Raw genomic sequence first — 18,039 nt, 5'->3', positions numbered from 1 at the left:
AGTGTTTTGTGTCCTGTTTTCTCCAAAGAAGAAGGAGAGTATCTGTAAAAAGAGGAAAATGGAAGTTAAAGCGGAGGGAGGAATATTCTGATGACGAGATTTCTGTGGTTGAAGCAGATATTTGAGTTGAAGAAAGTCTCTAACATAAACTCAGACATGGAACAGGAAGACTCTCAACTCAAACATGAGAAGAATGAATGAATGAATGGTCTTTATTGTCATTGCTACAGTACAGGTACCAAACAACGAGATTTAGGAGGGGTGGCTCCCCTGGTGTTAGGAAAGAAAAAAAAACACTTTTTAAAAAAAAATCACAAGAAGGGAAGGAGCTGGTTTACATAAATAAAGGCTGTGTACACTATCCACTGTACTATACTGTACAGATAGACGACTAGGGTTGTCATATTGCACAATAGTGTTATTGCACATTTATTTAAAGTGTCGCAGTTTATCACATGAAATAACAACTCACAACGAACTGAGTGTGGTAAACCATGTAATTTAGTTAAAAGAGCATTCTGTGGAATATCTATGTGCATATAATCCTTTACTGCCTATAGTAATTCTGTTGTAGTAAAGGGAATCAAGTCCCTGAGAGAAAAAAATGTCACCTTACTGCGAAACCACGGTGATGGAGAAGAGTTAGTTCCACTTTAATCCACAGGATGGCGCCAGAGCACCATGACTGCACAGGTGAGACTTGAGGCTTCTCTTCTCCCAGTACGATCAGTGGATGTTACAGGGAGACAGATCCTCCCTATCTTCCAGTAGACTGAAAACCCATCTCTTCAGGCTACACCTTAACTGTCCCTCCTGAGACCTCTACATCCCCTACCCCCCGGTACAGTTTCTCTACTGTAAAAAAAAAAAAAAAAAAAAAAAAACGAATTCTTCCTTCTTCTAACATTATGCCTGCCAATAGCCCCTGGCCCGAGCATAATATGTTATATTACTTTTTCCTGCTATGACTGTAATGTAAATGTAGAGTCAGCCAATGACAAGCTAAAAGGTCACAGATGTAGTAAATAGAGATACATGTTGTCGTGAAGTGAAACCAAGCTAATAATCTGACTTAATTCACGAAGTTTCCCTCTCATTATGCATTGAGATGGGAGAGTTTATCACTAACACTCCCCTGACCATGCTACTGCTGCTCATTAGCCCACGTTTAAGTGAGGAATTTGCATTTTTTTTTCTTATTTGGAAAATAACTCATTTCTTTATTTTGTACAAGAAACCCTTCAGCTCCAGCACTAGTAATACATGAAAAGAACAACATCCAAACAGTAATTACAGACCCACTCAAGTGACTGTACACACATAGTTATTTTATTTGAATATGTGTTATCTATATGTAAGAAAAACAAATAACTTACTGTCGTTAAATAGGCTATGGCATTCAAGTGATGATTGATTGGTATTAACGAGCCCAAAGTATGGCAAGAAAACATTCCCCATTCCATTACACCACCTGAATGAATGAGATGGTGTACAGGTGTTCCTAATAAAGTGTTCGGTGAGTGTATATATAAATGCGAATCCACGCAGTAAATGTTTTGATTATTCACTGCAGAAATGTGAACTCTACACCTAGGCTACTACATTTAACATTCGAGACGTTTGTGACAGTTGATACATTAAATATGCAAGATATTTTCACTCAGTTTACTGTAACATAGGCTACGTTGACATTTACATTTTGGGCATTTAGCAGACGCCTTTATCTAAAGTAAGTGAATCTGTCCATCAGATATGATAAGAAAAGGTTAGGACCAGGGGCCTTTGGCAGTCACCATGATCGAGGAAGGAAGGATGACTTGTTTCTTGTTTTACAGTAAAGTGTAGGCCTACAGGTAAATGGACTGACTTGACGTGTACATGGGGGGTAGAAACCTTTCCAGTGGTCAGCCTAATTGTTTGCAAAAGTAAGAAGTAGTGCTACAGTTGACCACGACGTTGATCTGTGTTTTTCTTTAAATTAAAAGCTTGTATGATTTCTTGGAAACGGTCCCTCCCTCCCCTCGGTTTCCAAGAAAACGAAAGTGAAAGTAGAGCCAAAGTAGAGCCACGATAAGAACTTGGTGTCCGTTGACCGGAATATTTTTTAAGCTAAAAGTGCGCGAATATTGGCGAAAAGACAGACTAATCGGCCTCTTCGACGTATAATTGAAGGTACGTTTTTATGAGTATTAAATAGGGACATCTGTGTCACCGACATAAACCTACCTTTGTTTTAAAATATAGGCCTAACGATGTCGTATGTGACCAACTAAAATGGCGACCAAGTTCAAATGTTATTATGAGCCAATTATTATAAAATGTAGGCTACATCTGGTTACCGTAAACTCGTTTGAGACATGTTTATGAGTGTTCAATCATTAGATCCGACCCGTTAAAGGCTATAAAGGGAATCTACACTAACTTGATATTAGGGTGTGGCACTCTAGTTTAGTAACTCGACAGAAATAACTTCATGTGTCACTGGATGGTGGTGATCAAATGGTAAATGGACTGCACTTATATAGCGCCTTTTTTGCTGCTCCAAAGCGCTTTACAACGGCCTCTCATTCACCCATCCACACACATATTCACACACCAATGGCGGCAAGCTGTCATGCAAGGCACTGGCCCGCTCACTGGGAGCAATTTTGGGGTTCAGTGTCTTGCCCAAGGACACGTGGCCAGCCGGGGCTCGAACCACCGATCTGCCAACCTTGTGATCATTAGACGGCGACTCTTCCTGCGCCACAGCCGCATCAGTCGTTACAGTCACAGTAACAGTTCAAGGCTCAGTAAACAATCCCCTTTCCTAAGTGATTTGTGAACCAGGCCACTACAATAGGAAGATACTGTACTATAGTCACATGATTATTAGGCCTAATGTCAAACTGTACCGATAGTGGCCTGTAGGGGCGCTATACCAGCTACTGCATGTTGAATGTACAACGTGACCAATAAAGCAGTTTGATGAATGGCGACCAAGTGTGTGTGTGCACATTGATACATGGTACCAGGAGTGGGGTGACACTAGCCTACAAAGATGAATAACATTCGGTCGCCGGACGAGTTGAAGTTAAGTGGAAATGTCCACGAGAACTGGAAAGCTTTCAAGCAAAGTTTTGAGCTGTACGTGTTGGCAATCGGTCTGGAAGAGGCGAAACATGAACGTCGAAGGGTAGCACTGCTTCTCACAGTGGCAGGCAGAGCCGCGAGGGACGTTTTCAACACGTTTCGGTTTCCTGAGGGCGATGACCAAAAGTATGCAGCAGTGCTAGCAAAGTTTGAGGAATATTGCACACCTAGGAAAAATGAGACGTACGAACGGTATGTTTTTCGCAACAGAGTACAGGCCGAGTCAGAATCCATTGAACAGTTTGTCACGGACTTGCGTCTGAAAAGCCAGTCGTGCAACTTTGGCACATTGTGTGACTCGCTAATAAGGGATCAGGTCGTCATCGGCGTTGTCGACAAGAAGGTGAGAATGCAACTGCTCAGAGAATCCAATTTGAGCCTGGAGAAGGCAGTACAAATCTGCCAGGCGTCAGAGAGCGCCAAGATGCAGCTCAAGTCATTCGAGCCCGAACCAGCATCGGTGGACGCGGTGCATGAGAGAGTGCATGAGAGGGCCGCTAGCAGGTGGAACAGCAAAGGAAAGTCCCGCGCGCCCAGGCCCACAAAGGACACAGACTGTGACAGATGCGGGGGCAGACATGCAGCGAATAACTGCCCGGCTTACGGTGTGGACTGTCGCAAATGCGGTAGGAAGAATCACTACGCCCGATGCTGCCTGTCAAAGAAAGTACAGGTGGTGCAACAAGGCAGCGACACGACCGACACAGACGAGGATGACGAGAAGTGGTTCGTGGGAACTGTGGAGAACGAGGACAATAAGGAGGAGTGGATAGCCAATCTGGAAATCAATGGAACGACAATTCCTCTGAAATTGGACACGGGGGCTCAGGTGAACATACTGACGATGAAAGACTTTAATAAACTGTACAAGAAGCCAAAAGTGCATGTGAAAAAGGTTAATCTGAGAACGTACAATGATGAACCGATTCCTACAAAAGGGGTATGTAGGGTCACACTGTCAAGGAAAGGGCACTCTGTTAATGCTATGTTTGTGTTGGTTGAGGGTGATAGACAGACCATATTAGGTCTGAAATCCTGTGAGAGATTGGGCCTCATCAAAAGAGTGCATGTAATTGACAGGTCTGTAGTGACACCTAGTGGTGCAGCTGAGGAACAGCATGAGACTGTAGCTGACACAGAAAAAATAAGGAAGCAATATAGAGACGTCTTCGGTGGTATAGGATGCCTACCTGGGCAGTACAGAATCCAGTTAAAAGCAAATGCGGAACCTGTCATCCACCCGGCAAGGAAGGTGCCGGTGACCCTTAAAGCTAGGCTGAAAGCAGAACTACAAGCCCTTATAGAGAAGGGCATAGTGAGGAAAGTAGAGGAACCGACTGAGTGGGTCAGTTCTCTGGTGATAGTTGAGAAAAAGAATGGTGACTTGAGGCTCTGTATAGACCCAAAAGACCTGAATAAGTGGATCAAAAGAGAACACTACAAACTACCAACTAACTCAGACATAACTAATGCTATGGCAGGCGCGCGTTTCTTTTCTAAGTTAGACGCATCATCAGGGTTCTATCAGATCGTTCTAGACGAAGACAGCTCCAAACTGTGTACCTTTAACACACCATTTGGAAGGCATTGCTTTCTCCGCTTACCGTTTGGGATATGCTCAGCTCCAGAGGTGTTCCACAAAACAGTGCAGCAGCTGTTTGATGGTATGGAGGGTGTGGGTGTGTTTATTGACGACATAGTGGTCTGGGGCACAACAAAAGAAGAACACGACGAGAGGCTACGCGGGGTGCTAGAACAAGCACGTAAAGCAGGGCTTAAACTGAACAAGTCGAAATGTGAGTTTGGGGTGACAGAGGTTACTTACCTAGGTGACAAGTTGTCCGCGGAAGGGATACAGCCTGATCCAGAGAAAATAAGGGCAATAGTAGAGATGCCAGCGCCAAAAGATAAAACAGACCTGCAAAGAGCATTAGGGTTAGTCAACTACATGGGGAAGTTCATACCAAATCTGTCTGCAAGCTCAAAGGCCCTCCGTAGTCTACTGGAAAAGCAAAACGAATGGCAGTGGGAACACGAACATGCAAATGAGTGGGAGGTGTTAAAGGCCAACCTGATCAAAGAGCCGGTGTTAAAGTACTATGATGTTGACAAACCGGTCAAAGTCTCTACTGATGCATCCAAAGAGGGTCTCGGAGCGGTGCTGCTCCAACGACACGGCACAGAATGGTTTCCCGTCGCTTACGCATCCCGAACGATGTCATCTGCAGAGCGCAACTATGCGCAAATTGAGAAAGAGACATTAGGCGCGGTTTTCGGATGTGAAAAGTTCCATGAATATATCTACGGCAGGGAAATAATACTAGAGACTGATCACAAGCCGCTTATTGCCATTTCCAGAAAGCCACTTGGAGATGCACCGCCACGCATCCAGCGTCTCATGTTACGGCTACAGAAGTACCACATGACGCTCGAGTTCACTCCAGGAAAGTACTTAATAGTGGCAGACGCTCTCAGCAGAGCGAGTTTGAGTGACACGGGCCCGAGCAGCACCGAGCAGGAGGTGCAAATCCATGTGGACTGTGTGAAGGCCCAGCTGCCTGCATCAAATGAGAAATGGGCCCAGTTCGCGCAGGAAACAGCAAGCGACAGAGAGTTGCAGGAGGTCATAGCGGCCATCCTCTCACCAGGAGATGAGGCCAGGATACTGCCAAGTCCGTATCGTCACACTAGAGATGAACTGACAGTGATCGACGGGGTACTCCTTAAAGGTAACAAAATAGTAGTTCCCGGCTCCATGAGACCAGAGATGGCTAAGTTAGCACATGAGGGCCATTTGGGAATAGAGAAAAGCAAGAGGCGGGCTCGTGAGGTACTGTTTTGGCCATACATGAACAGAGATATTGAGACTGTAGTACAGCGATGTGGGATTTGCCAACAGCATAGATATATGCAGCCTAGAGAGCCGCTTCTGCCTCATAGCAAACCAACCGAGCCATGGGAAAAAGTAGGTGCAGACTTATTTCAGCTGAAAGGGAGAGACTATTTAATCATAGTGGACTACCATTCAAACTATCCAGAGTATGCGCTGTTGTCTGATACCACAGCAAAGCAAGTGATCGCTCATTCTAAGTCTATTTTCGCAAGGCACGGTATTCCAGTGACTTTAGTAAGTGATAATGGGCCGCAGTTTAGCTGCCAGGAGTTCGCAGAGTTCGGAAAACAGTATGGATTCAAGCATGTAACCTCAAGCCCACTGTACCCGCAGTCAAATGGTCTAGCGGAAAAGGGAGTGCAAATCGTGAAACGACTGCTAAGGAAAGCAGCGGAAGCGGGTGAGGACCCGTACCTGGCAGTCCTCAACTACAGAGCATCACCGCTGGAAGGTGGCCGCTCACCAGCAGAGTTGCTGATGAACAGGAGGCTCAAGACAAAGCTGCCGTCAGCAGAGCACCTGCTCCAGCGCGCTGACCACCGCACACAGAGAGAGCACCGGTCCACACAGAGAGAGGACCGGTCCAAACGTGCCTATGACAAAAGAGCACGGCCCTTGGGACCTCTTGAACGAGAGGACCTAGTGAGAGTCAGATGCGAAGGAAGATGGGGACTGGTCGCACAGGTCCTTAAAGAGACTGCTCCAAGATCATACGAGGTACTTACCGAGAATGGCAATACAATCCGCAGGAACCGGAGACACCTGTTGAAGATTCCACGCCCAGAACCACAGCCTGCAGAGAATGGCAATGACAGGGAGACTCCGGGAGAGCAAATAGAAGGGGGGCATACTCAATCAGACACGGACAGCCCTCCTGTCGAGTCACCCTCCCCTGGGGTGGAGCGGGTTCAAAGGCCGAGTAGGTCCATTGTCAAACCTAGGAGACTTGTAGAGGAGTGCTAATAACACGCACAGAAAGGGTGGGTTTATTATTTTTATTGAATTTTTTATTGCGGACTTGGAGTTCTGTTCTCAGGGTCATTACTGTTTGTTTCTGGACTCAGGTTATTTGTGAATTGATGCTGTATGGTTCCATTACAGTTTGTTTTCAATGAAAAAAAAAAAAAAAAAAAAAAAAAGGGAAGAGTTAAGAGAAGTGTAATAATTGTACTGTTTAGAGTACCGTTACATTGTTTATTTGTACAAGCTGGAGAGTACATCTTGAGAATTCTAGTACGTATGCTAAGCTATAGATATAGACTTGTAATATCTGTGAACTGTTATTCTCTGAGATCAACTTCATCTTAATCCTTAGAAAAAGGGAGATGTACCGATAGTGGCCTGTAGGGGCGCTATACCAGCTACTGCATGTTGAATGTACAACGTGACCAATAAAGCAGTTTGATGAATGGCGACCAAGTGTGTGTGTGCACATTGATACACAAGGAAACTGACGCTGTGGTAACACACCATGTTTTTCCTATCACATATTTGGGGAAATACTGCATGAAACGTTGAAAAATACGATATTTGCATATTTTCACGCGATTGGATCAGACGCGACTCTAGAGGTGGGGTTTACTTCGCGGGGTAGTCCGCTAGGAGTCGGGGAAATTATTATGAAGTAGCTTACTTTGATTACATATTTTTATTTTACTTTGGTCGTACCAGATTCCCCTGGGTTTTGAACTTCATAGTCTACCTTACTAAATAACTAATCATCAGGTGTTACTGTCAACATATTGGTTCTGAGTTTCCTCTAACATCCTCTTAAACCTGCTAAACCAGCCATCTAACTACTAAATGTACAGTATAGTAGGCTATTCTATTTGTGCTTCCAGTATGAAGTTGGTAAGTTTACGTGTGTTAGAGATGGGTTAGGATAGTGTTAGCCTGCTATAAAGAGACTGTTTACATGTATGTGCAAGGTCAATCTTGCCATGATAACAGTAAACTATATTCTACTGTAAATACCAACAGATGTTGTCATTCTAGTATGACCTGTGGTGCCTCAACTACCTCATTATTCTAAATATAATTGTCTGTCACTGTCGGTTTCTCTCTCTCTCTCTCTCTCTCTCTCTCTCTCTCTCTCTCTCTCTCTGTATGTTTACAGACTGTCTGAGTGATAACTGTCACCATGCTCCTGAGGAGAATATAAATCATACCATCAGACAGTATGGATCCTGAGGGAGACCCTGGAGTCATGAGCAGCAGGTGAGAGAGAGTGTCTCTCTGTAGAAACTCTATAGGTTCAGTTTAACCATTCTATACCAATACTTGCAATGACATATCATCAAATAATTGTAAATGTAAATGTTGCCACAGGCTGAAATGCAAGACCTTGTAGGATGGGATGCAATCTATATTATTTGCTGCACAGTGTCAGACACTCCTGATAAGATGAGAGAGTTGGTGAACATTGTCATACCTGTCCTTGATATCCGTCTGTCAGCCTGTTTTGGAAACTGATTTTCTTTATTTTTGTGACAAGTCTGTTATTTGTGCTTTGCCTTACTGCCGATCTCAGTAAAGAGAACTTTAATTTACTATCGCTGTCTACTGTCTACTCTCTGCCCTGCACCGCACTGCAAAGCACTTTGAGCTGCATTTCTTGTATGAAAGGTGCTGTATAAATAAAGCTTTACTTACTTACTTACTTACTTACTTACTTGGGTCCACAACTTACACCAGAACCTTACACTTCATGGCTCTTTTTGAACCAAATGATGATGGAGAGGGGTTTGAAATTGAACCAAATTGAGGAGGATGTCTCAATAACAGCATTTGGTGATGATGTATGGTTTTTATGTTAGTAGTTTTTAAGACCAGTTAAAACAGAACACTGAACAGAACACTGCAAAAAGGTTAATCTAACATGACCAACTGTACACATTACTGTTTAGGATAACAGTATTTCTGTATGAATTACAGGACCAAGCAGGAGAGAGTGGAGTCTCCTGCTCCCAGCTGTCTGTCTATGAAGAGTGACAGGTCTATGGAGCACCCCCTCATAGAATTCAAAGGAGGAGTCTGTCCCCCTGATAAAAGGTGAGAGGGTTGGTGAAGCAGCTTTGTCAGACTTCTCAATAAGATGTCTTCACTAGGGGTGTGAACATGTGCTTGAGTACATAAGTACTCTAATGTGCCCTGTTAATTACTTTCCCTTGGCAACAGCCTTGGGACAAGATAACGTTTTCATATCACTAATATTCACTGTTGAGAATATTATTCATTTTTTTAACCTTGTTCCAGTGTTCAGGTCATAAATATATTGTGTTTTTCATCTGATTGTCTCCTCCACACTAGGCATTTGAACATGTAAAATTGCTGATCACCACTTTCATAGAATTTTGAGTGGTTTAGTCAACTTGGTCACACTGTAGGGTTCCGGGTCTAAAATGACCGCCATAGGAAATGAAATGGGTACCACCCCCCAATGCCCCACCCCACCCCCCACAATGAGTAGGCCACTGAGCAGGCCACTGTCTGTCAGGGAGGGTCTTTTTGAACCAAATGATATGGAAAACAGACCGGCCAAAAAGCAATGGACACTGGAAAAAGGTTAATCTAACATGACTTTAAAACCAAACACATTTGTTCAGCTCTCCCTCTAGTTAGCTGAATGGTGAATTTTCTGCTTGCTCCGGCAGTACGGGTGAAATGATGAGACTGACACAATTCGGTTTGATTTCCTTCTTCCTCTAATAAACAGATTGTAAAACTGAAAACACATTGATCCATTAGTACATGTAAATAATTAACAGTGAACGAACTAACAGAAAAGATTCAACAAACTACACAATCATTCAGAGCTCAACTTACCAACTCCCATCTCGCTCTATACTGTCATTCCGATTCCCTGCCACCCAGATTACCTCCATTAAGCCCGCCCCCATTTCTATCTAAGCCAATCACTCTCTGCATGCATACTTTTACCCAATCAAATGAATCAAACAATAAAATAAACTCCCAATCAAATACCCTCCCATGGATTAGCCAAACACCTCCCACTTGGTCCATTGGTCCTTTGTGCCTAAATGGACCACAACTTTCCCTCTCTTTAATACAGTTATTTTCTACTGCTCCTCCACGGGAAGCAGCACGACCACCCGCCCAACGTCTCGGTCGAGCGTTGGGAAGAGATCGTGGCCCTCGCTCCTTCCTCGTCCTGAATCACCCACGCCTTCTTGCGCATCTTCAATAGGGTGCCAGCCAACCCCTCGTGGTTCGCCCCATGGGCCTCCCCTGCCAACAGAGTGCTGATCCATGCAGTGTAGGGGACAAGTGGGATTCCCACCTCCTTCGCCTCCTGGATTCCTCCGGAACACACCAGCAGCCCCGGCCCTTCGACCCTCTCAACTACCAGTCTGTCCCAAGTCGTTTTAGGAAACTCTGTTCCATCCTGTGCAGCCAGACACAGGTCGCGGAAAGCTGCGTTCAGCTCCTGGACGCCGAGGCTAACTCCGCTTCTTGTCTCCCTCGGGCGTGTAGCCTCCCACTTTGCGTCTTCTGGAGCCCTCCTGCAAACCAACCACTGCCTAACAGCTCGCCGGACCCACCCAACTACCCGAATGAGCCTGCCTATCTCACTGAAGCGTTCTGGCTCAATCAGGTCCATGAGAGCAGCGCCCCAGAGCCTCTCCCTCTCATGCTCGGGGTCCCTGGAACTCCCAACCGGTGTGGATGTCCCCTTTGCATTTGCTTCCTCCTCAATGCCGCATTTCGGGTCCAGCCCCTTCCTCGCCTGAGCGCGTGTTACAGCTGCAGTGAACGCTTTCCGTTGCAGCATGCTCACGCTGTCTCGAGCACTTACAGCCACTCCCCTGGATGTTTCCTCGCTCAGCTGATCAGCCAGCACCAACACCTCTGACTCTGGCTCCACATTGGCCCTCGTTTCTGCAGGCTGGCCCTCTTTGCTCCTCCCACTTTGACCCGACTGGATCCGTGGTTCCGGAGCGAAACCTCCAGCGTTGAGCGTCCTCTCGATTCCCTCCGTGATGCTCCTCAGCTCTCTCCTGTCGCCATGAGACGCTAGAATGTCGTCTACATAGGTGTCCTCCTCAAGTGCTCTCCGCTCTTCTTTTAGGTGGGCGACCTCTGGCAGCCTTGCCGTCTTCCTCATGGCCAGCTGGGCGATGCATCCGGCTGGCTTGTCCCCGATGTTGACGCGGGTAATTGCGTAGGTTTTGATCTTCTTTTCCTCTGCGAGAGTCATCTCTTTCCCGCCCGGCTGACAATTTCCGCAGCGACACCCTCCACACTTTGGCTCGCACGCGGCGCTGATGCTATCCCAGCTCCACCACTCGAGGACCTCTTTGCTGCTTGCAGCTGTTCTCCCGGTCTTTTCATGACCTTGCGGCTTCTGGTCTCCATCCTCTTCTTTTGCGCTGGGCGTCTTGCAGGGGATCTCCTCAAATCTTACTGCCTCCGTTCTCAGAGAACGCGCAAAGTGCGTCTGGGAGTTGTGTGCGGATCTTTCCCAACTTTCAAACAGGTCTGGGTGCGTTCCTCCCACGGTCTTCCCCAGAGGCCCGTCCCACAGCACCAAGTCTCCCGTCCCTCTTCTCCACCGTGGAGCGAGTCGTCCCTCTCGGTGGCTGATCAAGAGCTCGATTTCCTTAGGTCGGACCAGCTCTTCCTTCTCGACCCCAGGGAAGAACTTACAGAGTCGCTCTGGACTGATGACCTTGTCTGCACGAGCGATTGTGTCGAGCCCGTAGCATACCATCTCGTGGGGACTCCATCTGTTGTTGCTCCACGCTCTGACCTTTAGCAGGTACTTATTAGTCTTGACCTTGACCTTCATTCCACCGACTCCATGCACAGTCAGTGTTACTTGCTTCCGCTCCAGTCGGAGCCGATCGGCGGCCCGGTTGGTGATATAATTTGTGTCGGAGGCGAGGTCTATGAGAGTTCCCAGGGCATATCCATCTTCTGTTTTGACTGTCAATATCATCATTAGTACTGGATGTTCCTCTGGCCCATCCTCTGCGAAGAGACTTCCGCCTTCTGCGCCCGCGCTCAGCGTCATCGAAGCCTTACTGGTGAATGCCTTCGCCCTCCTCTCCTGTTCAGGGTTGAGTCCCAAAGAATCCAGGAATTCTCGTTGCTTGTCAGCGAACCCTGGCCCTGTCCTCTTCCCCTCACTCCATTCGGGACACAGAAGGTAGTGATGACTTGCCCTTCCTTCATCCCGCTTGCACACTCTGCACAGGTACCGGTTACTACACTCCCCGTCGGCGCCGTGCATGCCCAAACATTTCTGACAGGCTTTGCTTTGCCTTACTATGGCTCGTTTCTCTGCCAGACTGACACTCTTGAACTTTTGGCAGAAGAATATTTTGCCACCGTGCTGATCGCTTCCACAGATGTCACACTCTTCTCTTCTTTCCGAGTTCCTGCCCGTGACTCTGGTTTCACCTCGATGTTCCTCCTCTTCTTCATCTACCGGTGAGTCTCTCTCCGTGGCCCTCGTGAATGCCCTCTTCTCCCATCTGACTGGCTTCTCTGGTGTTCCCTCAGAGGTTTCTGTGGAGCCTCGGATTCGCGCCATCCTTTCGAGGATTACTTCCTGCCTTTTCAGAAACAGAAGAAGAGCATCGAATTGCTTGTCTGGGGCGACTTGGTTTTCGGGTTCGGTTACAAAGGTAAACCAGCCTTCCTGCACGCGATCTGGTAGTTTGCTCTCGATGGCCTTAATTACAAGTGGGTTCTTCATAGCGCCCACTTCTCCTAAGTCAGTCAGGTCCATGAGGGCTCTTTCCACTGCCTGAATAAGGTCGATTGCTTTCCTCGGCTGGTTTCCTTTTACCGCTGGCATTCTTTCCAATTCCTCAATAATTTGCAGCGCGATGGTTGCCTTGTCTCCAAACCGATTCTCCAAGGCTTTGAATACGTCTTCCGCTGAGCGGTAGCTCGAGAGTTTGAGCTCCTCGAAAACCTTTCGGTCTATGCTCTCGAGGAGGTGGAGTTTCTTCACCTCTGGCGACCCCGATGGGTCTCCCTGCCGCTGCAGGCTTTCCCAATCTTTCCGCCAGCGATGAAAATCTCTCATACACCCGCTGAACACGGGCAGCCTTGTTGGAGGGAGTTTGATCTTGGCTCTAGTGCGGTTGCCTCCATATGTGGCGCTCTCCAGCCCTGCCTCCCGGGCTTGTTCCCATGCTTCCCGCTGAGCCTCCAGTAGTTTGGCGCGCTCTTGAGCGGCTATTTCTGCTGCCTTCAACTCAATCACGGCCGCCTTCTGCCTTGCCTCAGCGATCTCTTCTTCGGCCCCCAATTTCACCTTCGCTGTCTCCTTCTCAAACTCGGCCACGCTATCAGCTGACTTCAGTCTTGCCTCAGCGGCTTTCCTTTCCAGCTTGGCAATGGCTTCTTTATTTTCTCTATTTGTCGCTCGATCTTTGGCCTCTTCTTCGGCGAGAACGTCGGCCCTTTTCCTCTCATCTTCGGCGAGAGCGTCGGCCCTTCCTCTATTCGCCGCTCGATCTTTGGTCTCTTCTTCGGCGAGAACGTCGGCTCTTTTCCTCTCATCTTCGGCGAGAACGTCGGCCCTTTTCCTCTCATCTTCGGCGAGAGCGTCGGCCCTTTCTCTATTCGTCGCTCGATCTTTGGCCTCTTCTTCGGCGAGAACGTCGGCCCTTTTCCTCTCATCTTCGGCGAGAACGTCGGCCCTTTTCCTCTCATCTTCGGCGAGAGCGTCGGCCCTTTCTCTATTCGTCGCTCGATCTTTGGCCTCTTCTTCGGCGAGAACGTCGGTGGCCATTTGCTTTGCTGCGGCGGCCTTGTCGGCCATTTTGTCAGTATTCTCCTTCTCAACTCTTCCAAATTCAGTCACAAACGTTTCCCAAAGTTCATCCCTTTTGTCCTCCAGCTCCTCTAGTGACTTTCTCGTGTTGCACGCCTCAACTACAGGGATCCACTCCCCCCAGCTTGATAGCAGACTTCGCGCTTTGATGATGAGGCTCTCTGTGAGTGTGCTTCGTTCTTTACAAACGTCGTGGGTTGCCTCTTCTAGACTGATCCTCTTCGCGCCTTCGTGACTCCTTTCTGCTCGTCTAATTGTGGATGAAAGTTCGACCCCCGCGAACCTTGTCCACATGTTGGCCTTTAAAACGTGACCGACCTGTTCAACCTTCTGAGCTCTCTCCTCAGCGGCCTTGGTGATGTCTTGAAGAAGCTGACTGTTACCCGTCTCAGGTTCCTGACTTGCTTTGGCCTGCAACCCTTCCTCATAATTGTCGTCTGCAGAGTTTAGGTCTTTCGCGTTTGATAGGAGCGCTATCCACTCGCGTTTCATGTCATCTTCGCCCATCAATGCCACTGACCTGATGATGTGGCGGTATCCTCTCTCAAAAGTGACTGCCAACTTTTCCCTTTCGGTCCTTAGTGCTTCCATTCTGCCTGTGACTCAGAAATAACTTGTGTGTACCTGTTTCGTCTTTCTATCTTATATCTTCAGCCCTCTCTGACTCCCTGAGCTGATTTGCGCTGGTCCCTGCACTTCCTTAACTAGTCTTCGGCAGCGGAACCAGGTTCACCGTGGGGTCATCCCAGGGATACTGCTAAAAATAAAATAATAAAGTGGGAGAGGATTTTCCTCCCCCCGACGACTTAATACCCAGGTACACACAAACCTATTTTAATGCAAACAGTCAATAGAGTCACAGAGAAGAGTGCTGGGTGTGGGTAGCTCTCTGGGTAGCTGCTATTAGCTCGCAATTCCTTTCTTGGTGGGTCTTGTAGGTTAGCCTAGCTGGCTGTGGATTCTTGCAGTTGGGTTAACCAGTTGAAGCTAGCCGTGGATTGTTTCACTCCTTGCCTGCCTAGCTAGCTGTAGCTTTGAGTGCTATAAGCTCTACCGCGTGCCTGTGCGCTATTGCGACAACAGGGCTAACGCTAGCTTAGTTTGCTAATGCTACGCTGGCTAGCAAGTGGCTAGTTAGCTACGGTCGCGGGTGCCACGGCTCCGTTGCCGGCCTAGTTAGCTGTAGCTTTGAGTGCTATAAGCTCTACCGCGTGCCTGCTGCGCTATTGCAACAACAGGGCTAACGCTAGCTTAGTTTGCTAATGCTACGCTGGCTAGCAAGTGGCTAGTTAGCTACGGTTGCGGGCGCCGCGGCTCCGTCACTAACCTGACCAGGCTTTAGCTTGCTCTTATCTCCGGTGAATGGATCCTTGTCCTCCCGGAGCTTCTGTTGCGTCCAACCGGGCTTGTATTCCTTAGCTAACTGACGGTCCGTCCTCCTGCGGTCGTCAGCGGGTGTTTTACAATTGTTCAGCTCTCCCTCTAGTTAGCTGAATGGTGAATTTTCTGCTTGCTCCGGCAGTACGGGTGAAATGATGAGACTGACACAATTCGGTTTGATTTCCTTCTTCCTCTAATAAACAGATTGTAAAACTGAAAACACATTGATCCATTAGTACATGTAAATAATTAACAGTGAACGAACTAACAGAAAAGATTCAACAAACTACACAATCATTCAGAGCTCAACTTACCAACTCCCATCTCGCTCTATACTGTCATTCCGATTCCCTGCCACCCAGATTACCTCCATTAAGCCCGCCCCCATTTCTATCTAAGCCAATCACTCTCTGCATGCATACTTTTACCCAATCAAATGAATCAAACAATAAAATAAACTCCCAATCAAATACCCTCCCATGGATTAGCCAAACAACATTACTGTTTAGGATAACAGTATTTCTGTATGAATTACAGGACCAAGCAGGAGAGAGTGGAGTCTCCTGCTCCCAGCTGTCTGTCTATGAAGAGTGACAGGTCTATGGACCACCCCCTCATAGAATTCAAAGAAGGAGTCTGTCCTCCTGATAAAAGGTGAGAGAGTTGGTGAAGCAGCTTTGTCAGATGTGCTTGAGTACACAAGTACTCTTGGGACTCATAATCAATTAAAAAGTGCCTGGACAAGATAGCACCAGTCACCTACGTAACAATCACTAGCTTGCATATACCGTCTCCGCTGGCAAGACAGCTGTCTATGGCTGCAAACACATTGTATATCGTTGTATGATCAATTATTCAACCTCAAATCATTTTTTATTACATTTTTGCTGAAATTGTTGTGGCCCCTCAGAAATGTAATGTGCCCTGTTAGTTACTTGGCATCGGGCCTGGGACGAGATTATTTTCATTACTTCATGGCCAAACACATTACTGTTTAGGATAACAGTATTTCTGTATGAATTACAGGATCTTGCAGGAGAGAGTGGAGTCACCTGCTCCCAGCTGTCTGTCTATGAAGAGTGACAGGTCTATGCAGCCACCCTTTAACTTCAAAAGAGAAGTCTGGTCTCCTGATCTTAGGTAATAGTTGAAATTAGAAGCTGTGGCAGACTGCAGCCAGCTATTGGAGGGATTCTATACACAGATAAGACCTTCTAATTTCCCCCTCTCTCTCTCTCTCTCTCTCTCTCTCTCTCTCTCTCTCTCTCTCTCTCTCTCTCTCTCTCTGTGTGTGTGTGTGTGTGTGTGTGTGTGTGTGTGTGTGTGTGTGTAGTGAGTTCAGTGCCAGTCTGCTGACTGAGGATCAGTTCAGATGCTCTGTGTGTTCAGAGGTACTGAGGGACCCGGTCTCCATTCCCTGTGGACACAGTTACTGCCGGCAGTGCATCAGTACATACTGGGCCCAGCCCGACCCTGCAGGAGACTATGTGTGCCCTCAGTGCAGTAGGAGCTCCAGAGCCCGGCCTGAGCTCTCCACTAACGCAGCCTTGACCAGGGTGCTCCAGGCTCTGCATCAGGCAGGCTTCAGTCCTGCCCTCCCTGCTCTGGGCTACGCTGGGCCTGGGGACGTGGCCTGTGATGTCTGCTCTGGCCAGAAGCTGCGAGCGGTGAAGACCTGTCTGACCTGCGCTGCCTCCTACTGTGAGAGCCACGTCAGGCAGCACTACACCGCCCCAGCTCTGCAGAGACACACCCTGGCCCAGGTCACTGGAGACGGGGGACACAAAGGTTACCATGGCAACACTGTGAAGACTGAAAGTGTCAAAGAGGTGATGTGATTAACAATGCTCTATTTTGAATGAAACTCAGTTGTACAGTAGTGATTGACTACATTAAGAATAACTGAACTGACTGTATGTGTGTCATGTTTTCTGCCTAGGAGAAGAGTATGGAGAGTGAGACTGAGGAGGAGAGGGAGAGCGTCTGTAAAAAGAGGAAGATGGAAATTAAAGAGGAGGACGATTTTGAGCTGAGGAAGAGAATCAGTAAGCTGGAACAGGAGATCTTTGAGCTGAAGAACGTCTCTAAGTTAAACTCTGACCTGGAACAGGAGAACTCTTACCTTCAGCAGCAGAGAGAGACTGTGAGAGGACTCCTGGAGGAGATGAAGAGCATAGCATGTAAAGAAATAAAACCATTGAGGATATTACACAATAAAGTTTTGGACTTATTTCCATTGTGGTTCTCATACTGGTATCACTCCACTCCACTGACAGACAGCTGTGACTCCCAGGTTGTTACTGAGTCTTACTTTGTTTCTGTATTGTTTGTGTCTTACTTTCTTTGTGGCTGTATTGTTATGCGTTTATTGGTTGTGTGATTGTGGATGTTGATCAGTGTCATTGATGATAATCATGATGACGTTTTGTAAGAGATTAGTTTTAGTCTCATTAAACATGATGAGTCATGATTCCTCTTGTGTCTCTCCCATGTGTTCTCTCTCAGGCTGGGTTGAGGTACCGGCACTGGGTCGGCCCATTCACCCTGGAATGCCGTATGACCGTCGCAACGAGTCCTTCAGTACAGGTGAGAGGAAGAGGAAGCTGCTTTATTCATGCAGACATACTGCCTTTATATTCACTGTGTGTGCATACACTTTTTTAATCTATTTATTTTACAAATGTACAGTAAGTGAATTCTATGACTGATGCCTCTTGGGATTCTATTATAATGAATATCTCATATTATCTGTTACCCTCAGCCTCCTTGTGGGACTCAGATACTATGATCAATGGTAAAACATCCCTGCCATCCACCCTTGCTA

The 18,039-nt window shown here is 47.2% G+C and overlaps 1 protein-coding gene across 1 annotated transcript; it reads left to right on the top strand.

Moving 5' to 3' along the window:
• Positions 1 to 2,083: 2,083 nt before the first annotated feature.
• Positions 2,084 to 18,003, top strand: LOC308150652 (uncharacterized protein; the record flags this gene model as incomplete). Its single annotated transcript, XM_080523459.1, has 8 exons — positions 2,084 to 2,172; positions 8,142 to 8,242; positions 15,753 to 15,869; positions 16,242 to 16,355; positions 16,558 to 17,044; positions 17,155 to 17,358; positions 17,721 to 17,801; positions 17,995 to 18,003. The coding sequence occupies exons 2-8, from the start codon at positions 8,205 to 8,207 to the stop codon at positions 18,001 to 18,003; spliced, it is 1,050 nt and encodes a 349-aa protein (XP_080379585.1). The 5' UTR covers positions 2,084 to 2,172; positions 8,142 to 8,204.
• Positions 18,004 to 18,039: the final 36 nt, after the last annotated feature.

The sequence above is a fragment of the Nansenia antarctica genome (genome assembly GCF_963989245.1).
Source record: "Nansenia antarctica genome assembly, chromosome: 2".
Taxonomy (NCBI): Eukaryota; Metazoa; Chordata; class Actinopteri; order Argentiniformes; family Microstomatidae; genus Nansenia; species Nansenia antarctica.
Note: the sequence above shows the minus strand (reverse complement) of the source record. Positions and strands in the feature narration are given on the sequence as shown.